At 40.1% G+C, this 13,270-nt stretch overlaps 1 protein-coding gene across 1 annotated transcript; it reads left to right on the top strand.

The window, feature by feature from the left end:
- The first annotated feature begins 1,160 nt into the window (after positions 1-1,160).
- On the top strand, positions 1,161-8,092 carry LOC140013422 (uncharacterized). The gene is made up of 3 exons (XM_072062699.1): positions 1,161-1,463; positions 5,976-6,499; positions 7,366-8,092. The coding sequence occupies exons 1-3, from the start codon at positions 1,161-1,163 to the stop codon at positions 8,090-8,092; spliced, it is 1,554 nt and encodes a 517-aa protein (XP_071918800.1).
- Positions 8,093-13,270: the final 5,178 nt, after the last annotated feature.

Raw genomic sequence — 13,270 nt, 5'->3', positions numbered from 1 at the left:
GCAAGTTCATGCAAAGCTTACGGGAAAGCTTATATTTCTGCAATTTCTAGCCATTGTTATTTCTGCAACTTATCGTGTTCATTCTAATGTAACCTGTCCATCCAAACTCAGCTAATATCTCAACCCAAAATCAAAGCCTCGATCCCAAACGACGAACTCGCAAAATTCAACATCCAAACAAACCAAGAAAGAAAAGAAAAACTTTAGAAGGGGAGCATGTAGTTCTGGAAAATTTTCTGCTATTGCTGCCATGAACAACAAAGCATCGTTTTTGATCAAAAATCCAAACACAATCCATCTCAAATCAAAACCAAACTCAAAATTATATCAAACTCTTCATCCCTATGCTCTACCACGCATGCAAATTTGGAAAAAGCTTTCTACAACTTCATGTCATTTTATCAGCAATTACATGCGGCAAGTTTCCGATGCAACTCTTATGGGTTCTTTATCCAACAAGAACATGTCTATTGTTTGTCAAACTCCAGGTCCAAATACACAAAACCTTTGCATCCAAACACACAACTGCAACACCCGAACAAGCAAAGGAAAGAAAAATCAGAATTAGAACGGATCATGCAATTCTTCTTCGCTGATTTTTGTCTACAGCTTTGCGAGTTTCTGCTGCAAATTGGCAGCCGCCATTTTCATAACTTTCAGCTACTTAGATCTATTGCACATTCAACCATAGGGCAAGAAAGAAAACTAAGCATGCCAGTCGACAAGCACTAACCATCAATAGAGTGACCAAAAGAAATTCAACTAAGCTACCAAAGTTGCAGCAAAATGAACGACAAGAAAACAGCAAGAAAATGGCAAGAAAACAGCAACATGAGCCGGCAAAACTCAACTAAGCTACCAAACAAAGGAGAAACGGCAAGAAGACAGCAACCCTGAGCATCTAGTTTCAACCCAATCAGACACGAGGTCGATGCATATTGGTTTAGCAGGGACCCAGCAAAGGAATTAAAGGACCAGATTTCAGCTTAGCAGATTTAGTTCTATGTGAAGATTAGAACGACGAGAAAGAGAGTCAAATATTACCTGTTTCACTTCTTCTGGAACTGAAATCTCAGCAGGAACCCGCAAGGAGGCGTACTCCCCAGAAATCAAAAGAAACCAATTGCAGACTTTGGCTTCGGGACAAAACAAAAAAGAAAATGCTCTTTCAGCGAGCTTCGCTGGCGGTGACGGCTGATTCTGGTGGCGGAGGCGGCTCCAGTTCTTGTACAGGCCGTTGGCCACTTGTTGGCTACGCGGGAGAAGAAGGGTTGTGGTTGTTGGTGGCTGCGATGGAGGTTGCGCTCGATGCGGCGACGGTGGACAGCAGCAGTGGCAGATGCGGACTGTGGTGGCTTGGACAGACTTTTCTTGCGTTGTTTCTTCGCGGCCTTGCACCGTGGCTCCCTCAAAACTCTCCCCCAAAATCCAGATCGTTCCCTCTCTATGGTTTCTCAGACTTGGTTTCTTTCTTTTCGCCGCCCACTAGATCCTCCCCCAGCTTCCAGATTTTCCCTTTTGCTCTTGCCTCAGACCCCCTCTCTCGGTTCTTGCTGTTTTTCCTTTTTTTTTTTGCCCCCCAAACGAAACTCCCTTCTCTCGGCCTTTATTCCCTCAAGCCCAGTCGCCACTTTCTATCCTCTCCCTTCTCCAAAACTCTCTCAATCTCCTATTGCGGCGTTCCCTTTCTTTTCCTTCTCTCAAGCTCACGACTTTTCTGGCTTCTCTCCTTTGTTTTCTTACTCCAACGGCCGACCAGCCCCCTGCTTTCTTCTTCACGGTGGTTCCTCCCTCCTCACTCTCTAGCTCTCAGCCGCTGTTTTCTTCTTTTTCCCTTTCAGATTTGTGGCCGTCCACCCCCTTCTCTTCTTTTGCCGTAAGCTCTTTCTATTCCTTACTCTTGCTCTCCTAATCTCTCTTAGCCGCTGCCAAAAACTCCCCCCCCCAAAGCTGCGCTTCTTCTTTTCTATTTATATGGGACCTCAACCCTAAAACCCCAGCCATCTCTCCTATATTTGCAGCTAAGGGCTGCCCGAAGCCCTTCCTTACAAGCTGCAAAAAACGCAGCTTGCAAGTCGCGTATCATTCTTCTCTTTTTTTTTTTAAACTTAAATAACAAAATTGAAAATAATAAACATTAAAAACAAAAAAAAATTTAATTAACATTAGAAACAACAAAATGCAAATCCAATTTTCCTTTTTTTCATTTTCCATTTTCATCTTTTTTCTCGTTTTTCTCTTTTTCCTTTTTCTTTTTTTCTTCAAGAAAACATGGAATTTAAATCAAAACAACTAAAGCATATTTTTTGAATGCTTTTTCTTTTTCCCGAGAAATTCTATGCTAAAGCTTAAAAATAAAATAATAAAATAAAATAAAAACTAAAAAACTAAAAACACTCAAAATTTGGTGTCTACAACTTGCTTATGTGCTTTGATATGGATGAGAGGGTATTTAGGCGAGGGTGTACTTGATCACACTCAACCTAAACCCTAATTTGCACCTGTGTTTATATATGAGATGTATATATGAATTATTTTGGAGTTGAACCCCTTGAACTTGTAGTTCGGGGTGACTTTTGTAGGGTCCAATCTCAAGACCTAGACGAATTATTCGAGTCGGCCGGGGTTTGGTCGAAATCAGTCCAACCTAATTTTGAGGTCACCAAGTTTGTGAATCAAGTTCAATTTCATTTCGTTTGTTCGAGCCATTTTGTGAGGTGACTGGCCAGTGAGGGCGATAAGGTGTACGGGTGGGAGTACAAGTGGAGTTCTACGGACCCCTATTTGTGGTTGATGGAGTGTCGACAGGAGGTCACACATGGCAAATAAATTGGTTTTGAAGCCAACCTGTATGCTTAACTTGTATTGTTACTTTTTGCGTTTGACTCGGCATCTTTGTGAAATAGTTTGTTTCTCTTGATGTGTAATATACGCTTTTACCCCATTTACTTACTAAGTTTATAATTTACCGCTTTCCCTTTATTTTCCTTGACAGGGGCCGACGCGGGAGACTTTTTGGCACTATCACTAGTATAGTTAGATTTAGTTTGTAATAGTCAGACAATTAAGATGTTTCTTCTTGCTTTGGTAATCCGTGTAAGGACCCTTCTTAGGGTCTACTACCTGCTTTTGGTTATTATTATAGGATAATGTAGTGGTCTAGATATCTACTTTTGAGGATATAAATAACACTCTTTTGCCAATGTAGCCAATGTATATGTTGTGAATAGTGCTCTTTTGGTTTATATAGTTTTATTTATTTTTTTGTTTTCGAGTCCTGGTGCGAGTTAGACAGACGGTCCGCTAAACCCTTTGGTACGCCTCTGGGCGCGGTAGGGTTATCATAGGTGGTATCAGAGTGCCTAGGTTAGAGGATTTGGACAATTGGGACATACGTGATAGGCATTAGGAATATATGCTTTTATTTAAAATAAATGATTTATTTTAAACTGAAATACTGAAGAACTGACTGAATAATATTTTGTAGGAATGGAAGCCGGAGAACCTATTGGATCAGGACCAGGACCGAGACCTCCTAGTGCGGGGGGCCCGGTGAACCAAGTGCTACGCCGGCGTGTACTCCGATTTCAAAGGAGGTCTGGGGGGTCGTACACGTTGTATTCACCTTTTGGCTAACTGAACCGACCATGCGAGTGCTGACACAAGTTCGGCTACCCAAACGAGGTCGTCTTGGTGGTGAACGACTAGTTACGTCGCCTGGGGAAGGCGAACAATCGTTTAGTTAGACAGTTAGAGGAGGCCAGAGGGGTGGCTCACAGGCAGGCTCTGCACATTAGAGAGTTGGAGCAGGGCCTCAGAGATGAAAAGGAGAGGACGGACGCTTTTCGTCGTCAGCTTCACGACACACACCATCACCTCTTCGCTATGAAGAGGCAGTTGAGGGAGCGGGTCCGGGGGGATCATGCTGGACTGTGAAGTTCTGTTAGATGTGACCGCGGAAGCACCACCACGAGCTATCGGTCCAAAGCCGATGGATAAGGTGGACACTCTAGGCTATGTTGGGGATTGGGGCCCTACGGGAGGCGCATAGGGCCGTTGTTTGGATTTTCTTTTGATCATCTGACATGCTTTTGTTATAACCAGTATGACTAGTTTCTTTTATTCTCTGGTGACTGACTAGATTTTGGAGTCGGAGTGCTCATGTATTTAATGGGTTTTGTACCGACCGGATGTCGGATAACTTGCATATCTTTTGATGTGACATAGTAAATATATGGAAATATTTGGGTACAATATTTTGGGTTTATCTTTTGCATGTCTTTTGTGCATATGCATCTATACTTTGTGTGTTTTATTTTGTTCATATCTCGAATAATAAGTACATGTTATGTCTTGATTTATAGACTTTTGAACCTAAATAGACTCCAGTGGTCGAGGTAGAGGTAGAAGGCGAGAACGAGGCCCCGAGGGAGAAAATAAAAATGAGCCGGATCAAGTAGTTACAGCTATCCAGCGAATGGCTGACCTGTTAGAACGAATGGTTAATCAACAGGGTCAGGGCCAGGGGAGTAATGCCGGAAACCCTGAAAATAATGCGGGTAATCACGAGGGAGAGGACCGTGCCTTAGAACGGTTCCAAAAGTTTGCACCCCCGAAATTTATAGGTGGATCTAACCCTGACTTAGCGAAGGGTTGGTTGGACCGCATGTTGGATATATTTGTCGCGGTTGGGTATTCAGAGGAGCGACAAATATCTTTTACTGTTTTTTAGTTTGAGGGGGCCGCCCGGTTTGGTGGAATGTGATTAAAGCCAAGTGGGAGTGGGAACAGACTCTCTGGACGTGGGTCAACTTTACTCGAGAATTCAATGAGAAATATTTGCCCCCTATTGTACAAGAAAGGTGGGAGGATGACTTTATCCGCTTGCGCCAAGGGGCATCCAGTGTGGCGGAGTACGAAACTCAGTTTACGAAACTCTCTCGCTTCGCTCCGGATTTGGTGCTAACGGAGCAAAAGTGAATCCGTCTCTTCGTTCAAGGCTTGAATGTGGAGATTCAGGCGGTACTAGCGGCTACTCAGTTGGACATTTTTAGCCAGGCACTGGAAAAGGCTCAGAGAATTGAGACTGTTAGGGGACAAGTAAAAACCTTCCATGACTGGAAAAGGAGACAAGCTAGTTCGAGCAATTTTGCGGCCGGGTAAAGCTCAAGAAGCGAGCCACCCTCTAAGATAGGTTGAGGAACAGGTGGTCCATGACCCGCAGGGACCCCAAACCGGGGTAATCTTGGGAGAGGTCAGGCAGGGCGAGGGCTCTAGAGGGGTGTTCAACGTAGAGTGTCAAGTGCGGGAATTAGGCAAACATGTGGTTTCTGTAGGGGCAATCACATAGACGATAACTGTTGGAAGAATAGTTCGGTACGAAAATGCTTCAAATGTGGCAGTACGAAACATCTGATTGTCCAATGTCCTAAGATGCAGAAGAAGGACATATCCCACCGGCAAAAGGGACCACGACTAGGTCAACAAATGCAGCGGGAAATTGATCCAAAATACCGGCCAAAGTATATGCCATGGGTCAACAGGAGGTGACTGACCCTTCAGCAGTCATCGAAGGTACGCTCTCTCTTTTTCAGCGTATCGCAAGTGTTCTAATAGACCCTGGTGCCACGCATTATTTTGTAAACCCTACATTTATGGCTCATATAGATGTTAAAATTGAACAATTATCATATGACTTAGAAATAAAAATCTCCATTACCAATAAGAGTTTAATGGCTAATATGGTTTACAAGGGGTGTGAAATATGGATAGGAGAGCGAAAATTGTTGGTAGATCTTATTGAACTAGCTCTTAAGGGATACAATATCATCTTAGGGATGGATTGATTGGTCAAATATTATGCACAGTTGAATTGCCGTACTAAGAAGGTTAACTTTCATATACCGGGTGAACCTATACTACAATTAAATGTACGAGAAAAGTTAACTTCTATCACTTTTATTTCTGGGATTCAGGCTCGAAAATTATTATGCAAAGGTGCTCGAGGATATTTGACAATATTGATTCATGCTCCGGTGGATCAGTTGAAGGTAGAAAATGTACCGGTGGTATGTGAGTTTTCTGAGATTTTCCCCGAAGAATTGACATCTCCGGAGAGGGAAATAGAATTTAAGATTGATTTGCATCCTGGAGCAGAGCCGATATCAAAAACTTCTTATCGTATGGCTCCTGCAGAACTTAAGGAGTTGAAAACACAGTTACAAGAATTACTGGATCGAAAATTTATACAGGAAAGTGAGTCGCCGCGGGGAGCCCCGATATTGTTTGTAAAGAAAAAAGATGGAGGATTAAGAATGTGCATTGATTACCGAGGGTTGAATAATCTCACCATTAAGAATAAATATCCCCTGCCACTTATTGATGAGTTGTTTGATCAACTACAAGGTGCAGTTATATTTTCTAAGTTGGATTTTAGGCAGGGATATTACCAGTTGAGGATAGGAAGGAAGGATGTACCCAAAACTGCCTTTAATTCGCGGTATGGACATTTTGAATTTACAGTTATCCCAAAACTGCCATTCGAATTGACTAACGCTCCAGCCGCGTTCATGGACCTAATGTATCGAGTTTTTAAACCCTATCTAGACCAATTTGTTATGGTATTTATTGATGATATTTTGGTCTACTCTAAAACTCGTGAGGACCATGAACAACACTTGCGGCTAGTACTACAAACTCTTAAAAAACACCAATTATATGTCAAATTTAGCAAATGTGAGTTTTGGTTGGAGAAAATATCCTTTTTAGGACACATTATTTTAAAAGATGGTATAACGATGAACCTCGCTAAGGTAAAGCGGTCACTAAATGGAAACGACCAGAAAGTCCAATGGAAGTTAAGAGTTTCTTAAGGTTGGCAGGATATTATCGCCGCTTTATCAAGGATTTTTCCAAGATAGCTGGACCTATAGCAGATTTGACCAAAATTCATAATAATTCGTCTAGACTATAAAGTGTGATGCCAGTTTTCAAGAATTGAAAGGGCGACTAACTTCCGCACCAATTTTGACTTTGTCCAACGGAAAGGACAGCTTTGTGGTATATACAGATGCATCTCGGATGGGTTTAGCCTGTGTACTTATGCAAAACAGGCAGGTGATAACGTACGCATCTCGGAAGTTAAAACCTCATGAGCAAAACTACTCCATCCATGACTTGGAATTAGCAGCCGTAGTTTTTGCTCTTCAAAAGTGGTGTCATTATTTGTACGGGATAACTTTTGAGGTATTCACTGACCACAAGAGTTTTAAGTATTTATTTTCGCAAAAAAGAGTTGAATTTGAGGCAACGTCGGTGGATGGAGTTCCTAGAGGATTATGATTGCACCATTAAGTATCATCCAAGGAAGGCTAATGTAGTAGCTGATGCTCTTAGCCGTAAAACTCAGGTGTCCAGTTTGCAGGCAAAAGAGTGGAAACTATTAGAGAAAGTTGGGGAAGGGAATCCTCAACTTAAGTCGTCAGCAGTGCTTGTGAGCAATGTTACGATAACTTCTACTCTTATACTTTGTATAAAAGAAGCTCAGAAGGATGATTGTCAGGTGCAGAAATGGAAGAAGAAAGTTGAAAAGGGATCGATACTCGACTTTAATATGAATTCAGATGGGGTATTGAGGTATCACACTCGGTTGGTTGTATCGCAAAATAAAGACATTAAAAGAGAGATATTGGAAGAAACTTACCGATCACTGTATACTGTACATCCTGGTACGACAAAAATGTACCAAAATTTGAAAAAGTTATACTGGTGGGATAGCATGAAAAAGGAAATAGCGCAGTTTGTACAAATGTGTCTAACCTGCCAGCAGATTAAAGTTGAACACCAAAAACCTTCAGGGTTACTCCACCCCTTGGAAGTGCCAGAGTGGAAATGGGAAAACATTATGATGGATTTTGTTTCAGGATTATCGCGGACACAAAAAGGACATGATGCCATATGGGTAATTGTGGACCGTTTAACTAAATTAGCTCATTTTCTTCCCGTGAACATGAATTACTCTCTAGAAAAACTAGTTCAGTTGTATCTGGATGAAATTATACGGTTACATGGAGTACCGGTGAGTATTGTCTAGGACAGAAATCCCCGCTTCGTGTCACGATTCTGGCAAAGGATGCAAGAAACTATGGGCTCTGAACTACATTTAAGTACAGCTTACCATTCTCAGACATATGGACAATCGAAGAGAACTATACAAACCCTTGAGGACATGCTCGGATCATGTGTTATGGATTTTGAAGGGAACTAAAACCAACACCTCACCTTGATCGAGTTTGCCTATAACAACAGCTATCAGTCCACCATACAAATGGTACCGTATGAAGCCTTGTACGGGCACAAGTGCCGCTTACCGATCTTTTGAAATGAAGTAGGTGAGAGGAAAGTATTGGATTCGACCACAGTACCATGGATTGAAAAAACAATAGAAAAGGTCAACATTATTTGCCAGAAAATACAAACAGCTCAGAACCGGCAGAAGAGTTATGCCGATCATTGAAAGAAAGACTTGGAGTTTGAGGTAGGAGACATGGTATTCCTAAAGGTTACACCACTAAGGGGAACCGTTGTGGCTAGAAAAGGAAAGAAATTGAAACCCCGATATGTAGGGCCGTATAAGATTCAACGACGAGTTGGGATGGTGGCATATCAATTGGAATTGCCAACTAGTATGTTTCGAATTCACAATGTCTTTCATGTTTCATTACTCAAGAAATACCACCTAAATCCCACTCACATTCTACATACTGAGGATGTGGAGTTAGATGAAACCCTCACCTATGAAGAACAACCAGTGCAGATTTTGGATTGAAAGGTGAAAAAATTAAGGAATAAACATATACCATTGGTAAAGATTTTATGAAGAAATCATAATATGGAGGAAGCCACCTGGAAAGTGGAAGAAGATATGCAAAAGAAGTATCATTCTCTATTCATGAATAAAGGTATTAATTTCGACAACGAAATTGTTCTAAGAGGGGGAGATTGTAAGACCCCGGTTAATCCTTAATTTTGATATTATTTAAATAAGGAATATTAGCGTTAATTTTTTTTTGCTATAAAACCTGGTTTTAAGGTTGGAGGTAATTCTTTAAAATGTTATTTTGTCTAAATAATTTGAAAACTCTAATTTGGGTTATTACTAAAACTTCTAGTGTTACAATCCATTAGAAACTCTAAGTTGGATTTAAAGTCTTTGATTTTGCCCATGTTAAAAAGTGTATTATTGAGTTGCTTTTATGTGGAATAAGGGATGATTAAGAATGGGTGATTAAGATAGAAGGGTGGTTAGTGAAGTGATTAAGTGTGATTAAGGATTTTAGACTAGATTGAGTATATAATCTATGGAGTTAATTGAAAGTTTTTCATATATTTATGGGCAAGAGTGTAAGAAAGAGAAAGTGAAGGTGTAAGGGCTAAAGAGCAAAATTCAAACTTTTGTATGATTGGTTGAAGTGGAAAATATCTTTTGGAGTCTTTGACTTATATTATGTCAAGGAAATACAAACTAAACATAGTTATAAACCAATCAAACTTCAAGAGAGAAAGAGAGAGAGAGAGAGCTGAGATTGAAGCCAAGGGAAAAGAGAGGATTTCTTCCAAGTTCATCCAAGTTTTAGCCATCCATCTTGATCTTGAAACTTAGGGCAACAACTTGGGCACTTGCTTATTGTAGTTTCATCACTTGCAAAACTTACTTGAAAGTAATCATCTCACTTAGAAGTTGATTTTTGGTGAATGAATCTTGAAACCATGAAAGTGATTCTCTTGTTGTGGTTGTACACTTTTATGATTTATATAGTGATTATAGTGTAGTTTGATGGTTTATTTTGGTGATATATTGCTGCATAAAATTCGGTCAAGGCTAGGAAGAAATTAGGGTTTCTTGCTTCATGGTTCTTTAAGTTGATTTGGTTGGTTATTTGACTTGTAAATGGAATCTTTAATGTATTAATATTTACTTGTATGGTTGGATCTTAGCAAAATCCAGTTTAGTCATGAAATCCTAGTTTAAAGGGAAGTTAGTTTGATTGAGCTAGGGATTGGTTGGTTAAGGTTTTGAAACTAGTTGGAGCTAGTCAGGTTAGAGTCTAGACTATGGTTAGTGTTTGCTAGGTTTTGGAGTTAAATTGGAAAAGAAATTTCGGGTCTCTTGTGGAACAATTAGGAGCTAGTATATGTGTGTTTTATTTGGTATGAAATTTTTTAGAAAATTTGCATGAGAACCATAGAAATGGATCATGAGTTTGCGACGCGTGAAACCGTTCAAATTGGAAAATAGGGCCGCCCAAAACCCGAACTTTGGCTCCATTTTTATTTGTGCTACGTATTGATTCAGGGTTTACCCTAAACATAAAAGTTGTAGCTTCTTAAGTCCTTGGTGTGCCTGTAAAATTTAACCCCAATCCGATTAGTGTAACTCAAGTTATGCCTAAAATAATGTAAGGTGTCAGAATTGCCGTTGAAGCTGGTCAGTTCTGAGCACGAACTTTGGACCATTCTTCCCTATGCTCTGTACTGATTCAAACTTTGGTCACAACATAAAAGTTGGAGCCTTATGTACTGGATGTCTATTGCTTTTGGAATTTCTTGATTTGCATTTGTGAGCAAGGAGTTATGGTCATTCAAACATACCCTGTCCGTCAGCCTAAATATGAAATTCTGGAACAGTTTGTACCAATTTTGACCTATACCCATTGAGATCTGGGTTGAGGTATCTTGATGAAAATTGTAGCCCTTCTTCTTAGTTTCACAACGGTATTTCATACACCTTAATCCGACATTCATAGTTTAACTTATGGTCAAAACGGTTTAGGATAGCAAATCTGCCCGTTTCCGTCTTGCCGGCCGTTTTCGAGCGCGCGTGTGTCCATTTTGCCATTTCGTTTTATTTACGCATTTTAGTAGTCATTGTGGCGCAATCTTCTATTACAGACAGTGGTGAGTTAGACGGAGCCAGTGGGGCCTATTAACTATTATACGTGGAGCAATTTTTTGCACTTTTGCTATCCTTGTTCTTTGTGTAAGTATTCGTGCCGTTTCTATATATAACTTGCTTATGTGCTTTGATGTGGATGAGAAGGTACTTAGGCGAGAGTGTACTTGATCACACTTGACCTAAACCCTAATTTGCACCTGTGTTTATATATGAGATGTACATATGAATTATTTTGGAGCTGAACCCCTTGAACTTGTAGTTCGGGGTGACTTTTGTGGGGCCCGATCTCAAGACCTAGACGGACTATTCGAGCAGGCCGGGGTTGGTCGAAATCAGTCCGACCTAGTCTTGAAGTCACCAAGTTTGTGAACCAAGTTCAATTTCGTTTCGTTTGCTCGAACCATAGTGAGGGCGATAAGGTGTACGGGTGGGAGTACAAGTGGAATTCTACGGACCCCTATTTGTGGTCGATGAAGTGTCGACAGGAGGTCACACATGGCAAATGAATTGGCTTTGGAGCCAACCTGTATCCTTAACTTGTATTGTTACTTTTTGCATTTGACTCGACACCTTTGTGAAATAGTTGTTTCTCTTGATGTGCAATATACGCTTTTACCCCGCTTACTTACTAACCTTATAGTTTACCCCTTTTCATTTGTTTTCCTTAACAGGGGCCGACGCAGGAGACTTTTTGGCACTATCACTAGTATAGTTAGGTTTAGTTTGTAACCGTCAGACAATTAAGATGTTTCTTCTTGTTTTGGTGATCCGTGTAAGGACCCTCCTTAGGGTCTATTACCTGCTTTTGGTTATTATCGTAGGATAATGTAGTGGTCTGGATATCTACTTTTGAGAATGTAAATAGCACTCTTTTGCCAATGTAGCCAATGTGTATGTTGTGAATAGTGCTCTTTTGGTTCATATAGTTTTATTTGTTTTTTTGTTTTCGAGTCCTGGTGCGAGTTAGGCAGACGGTCCGCTAAGCCCTTTGGTACGCCTCTGGGTGCGGTGGGGTCGTCACAGAAGAGCTACATTTCCATGGATTTCTTGAGCATCAAAGGATCGAAATTTTCTGGACTTAACATCTAAGGAGGTATATGATCATCCACTCTTCAAATCTTAGTTTATGTAAGTTAGATTGCACTTGAGAGCTCATAGATTCATATGGGTAGCTTTATATTGTTAGAAATCTTGTGAGTGGGCACTATGAAATCTCACAATGGCTTTGATGATCTGATTTGATGAGATTGGATGTTAATTGTGTTGATTAAGTGTTAATTTAGTAGAGTTAAGTGTTAAAAGTGGAAAGGAAATCAAATAAGGGGTTGCATGTTGAGGTGCCGATTCTGTCCCTGCTTTGCCGCACCTGTTGGTGCAATTTTTTATTGTTCATTTGACTTGATTTTGATGTAAATATGTTGTATAGATTGTGTGGAAAGTTTTCACCAAAAATCATTTAATTTGGTTGGCCAAAAGTTGAGATTTCGAAAATGTGGCAAAACTGGAAACGTAACCAGAGCCTCTCTGGCAGTGATATTGTTTCGGCCATAACTCTTTGCTCCGATGTTGAAATCGAGTGCCATTTGAGGCATTAGAAACTAGATATTTCCAATTTTCTAACGGTATAAAATGTATGTCCTGATTCCACTTGAGTGAGCCGTACCAACCTCATAAAGTTGCCTATTCTGTTTCTTGATTGTACTGGAAGCGCTATTTTGAGCTGTGACTTGATGCTCAAATATGAGCTAATTGTGGACTGAATTTTGAAACAATTCCTTCTTAGAAATTGTAGCCTCATGAATGTAGTTTTCAACGCCACTGACTAAGCTCAATTCCGAGTTGAATTGAGTGAGTTGTGGCCAGATTTCAGAGCTATTTTTGTGAAAGAAAACCCTAATTTTGGACTGATGTATAGCTAATCTTGATTTGGAACTTGTTATTCGAAATCCTTGGTATTAATTACCTACCAAACATATTTTGGGATGTTTTCTAGACTTTGTCTTCATAAATAAATCATGTTCGAGGAATTTTCATTGACCAAATGTTTGAGAAGAGAAAAACGAAAGTGCAAGGCAGATTTGCCTTAGCAAATTGTAGAAGTTTAATAGTTTTGTTAACTAATTTTCCAAATGAATTTTTGTATGAAATTTGACATAGGAATATCCCTTATATTGTAGTGTAATACTACCAAATTTGGTGTCATTTCGAATCCATTTTGATGCCCAACTAAAGCTTCAAAATTCATGTTTCAAATCTGAAAAATCCTTGTTCAATGAGGAAATTTCAGTAACTTTGAACCGCTATATTTTTGTGTTC

The sequence above is a fragment of the Coffea arabica genome, chromosome 8c (assembly GCF_036785885.1).
Source record: "Coffea arabica cultivar ET-39 chromosome 8c, Coffea Arabica ET-39 HiFi, whole genome shotgun sequence".
Taxonomy (NCBI): Eukaryota; Viridiplantae; Streptophyta; class Magnoliopsida; order Gentianales; family Rubiaceae; genus Coffea; species Coffea arabica.
The sequence above is the reverse complement of the archived record's forward strand: the minus strand, read 5'-3'. Positions and strand labels throughout refer to the sequence as shown.

What these genes read in the sequence shown, in the direction of transcription:
- LOC140013422 (XM_072062699.1), top strand. Translation starts at nt 1,161, where the DNA reads ATGCTCTTTCAGCGAGCTTCGCTGGCGGTGACGGCTGATTCTGGTGGC. An exon ending in TCTATGGTTTCTCAGACTTG is followed by an intron (nt 1,464 to 5,975) that starts GTTTCTTTCTTT and finishes TCTGGGATTCAG; the next exon opens with GCTCGAAAATTATTATGCAA. An exon ending in AAAACTGCCTTTAATTCGCG is followed by an intron (nt 6,500 to 7,365) that starts GTATGGACATTT and finishes GTATCATCCAAG; the next exon opens with GAAGGCTAATGTAGTAGCTG.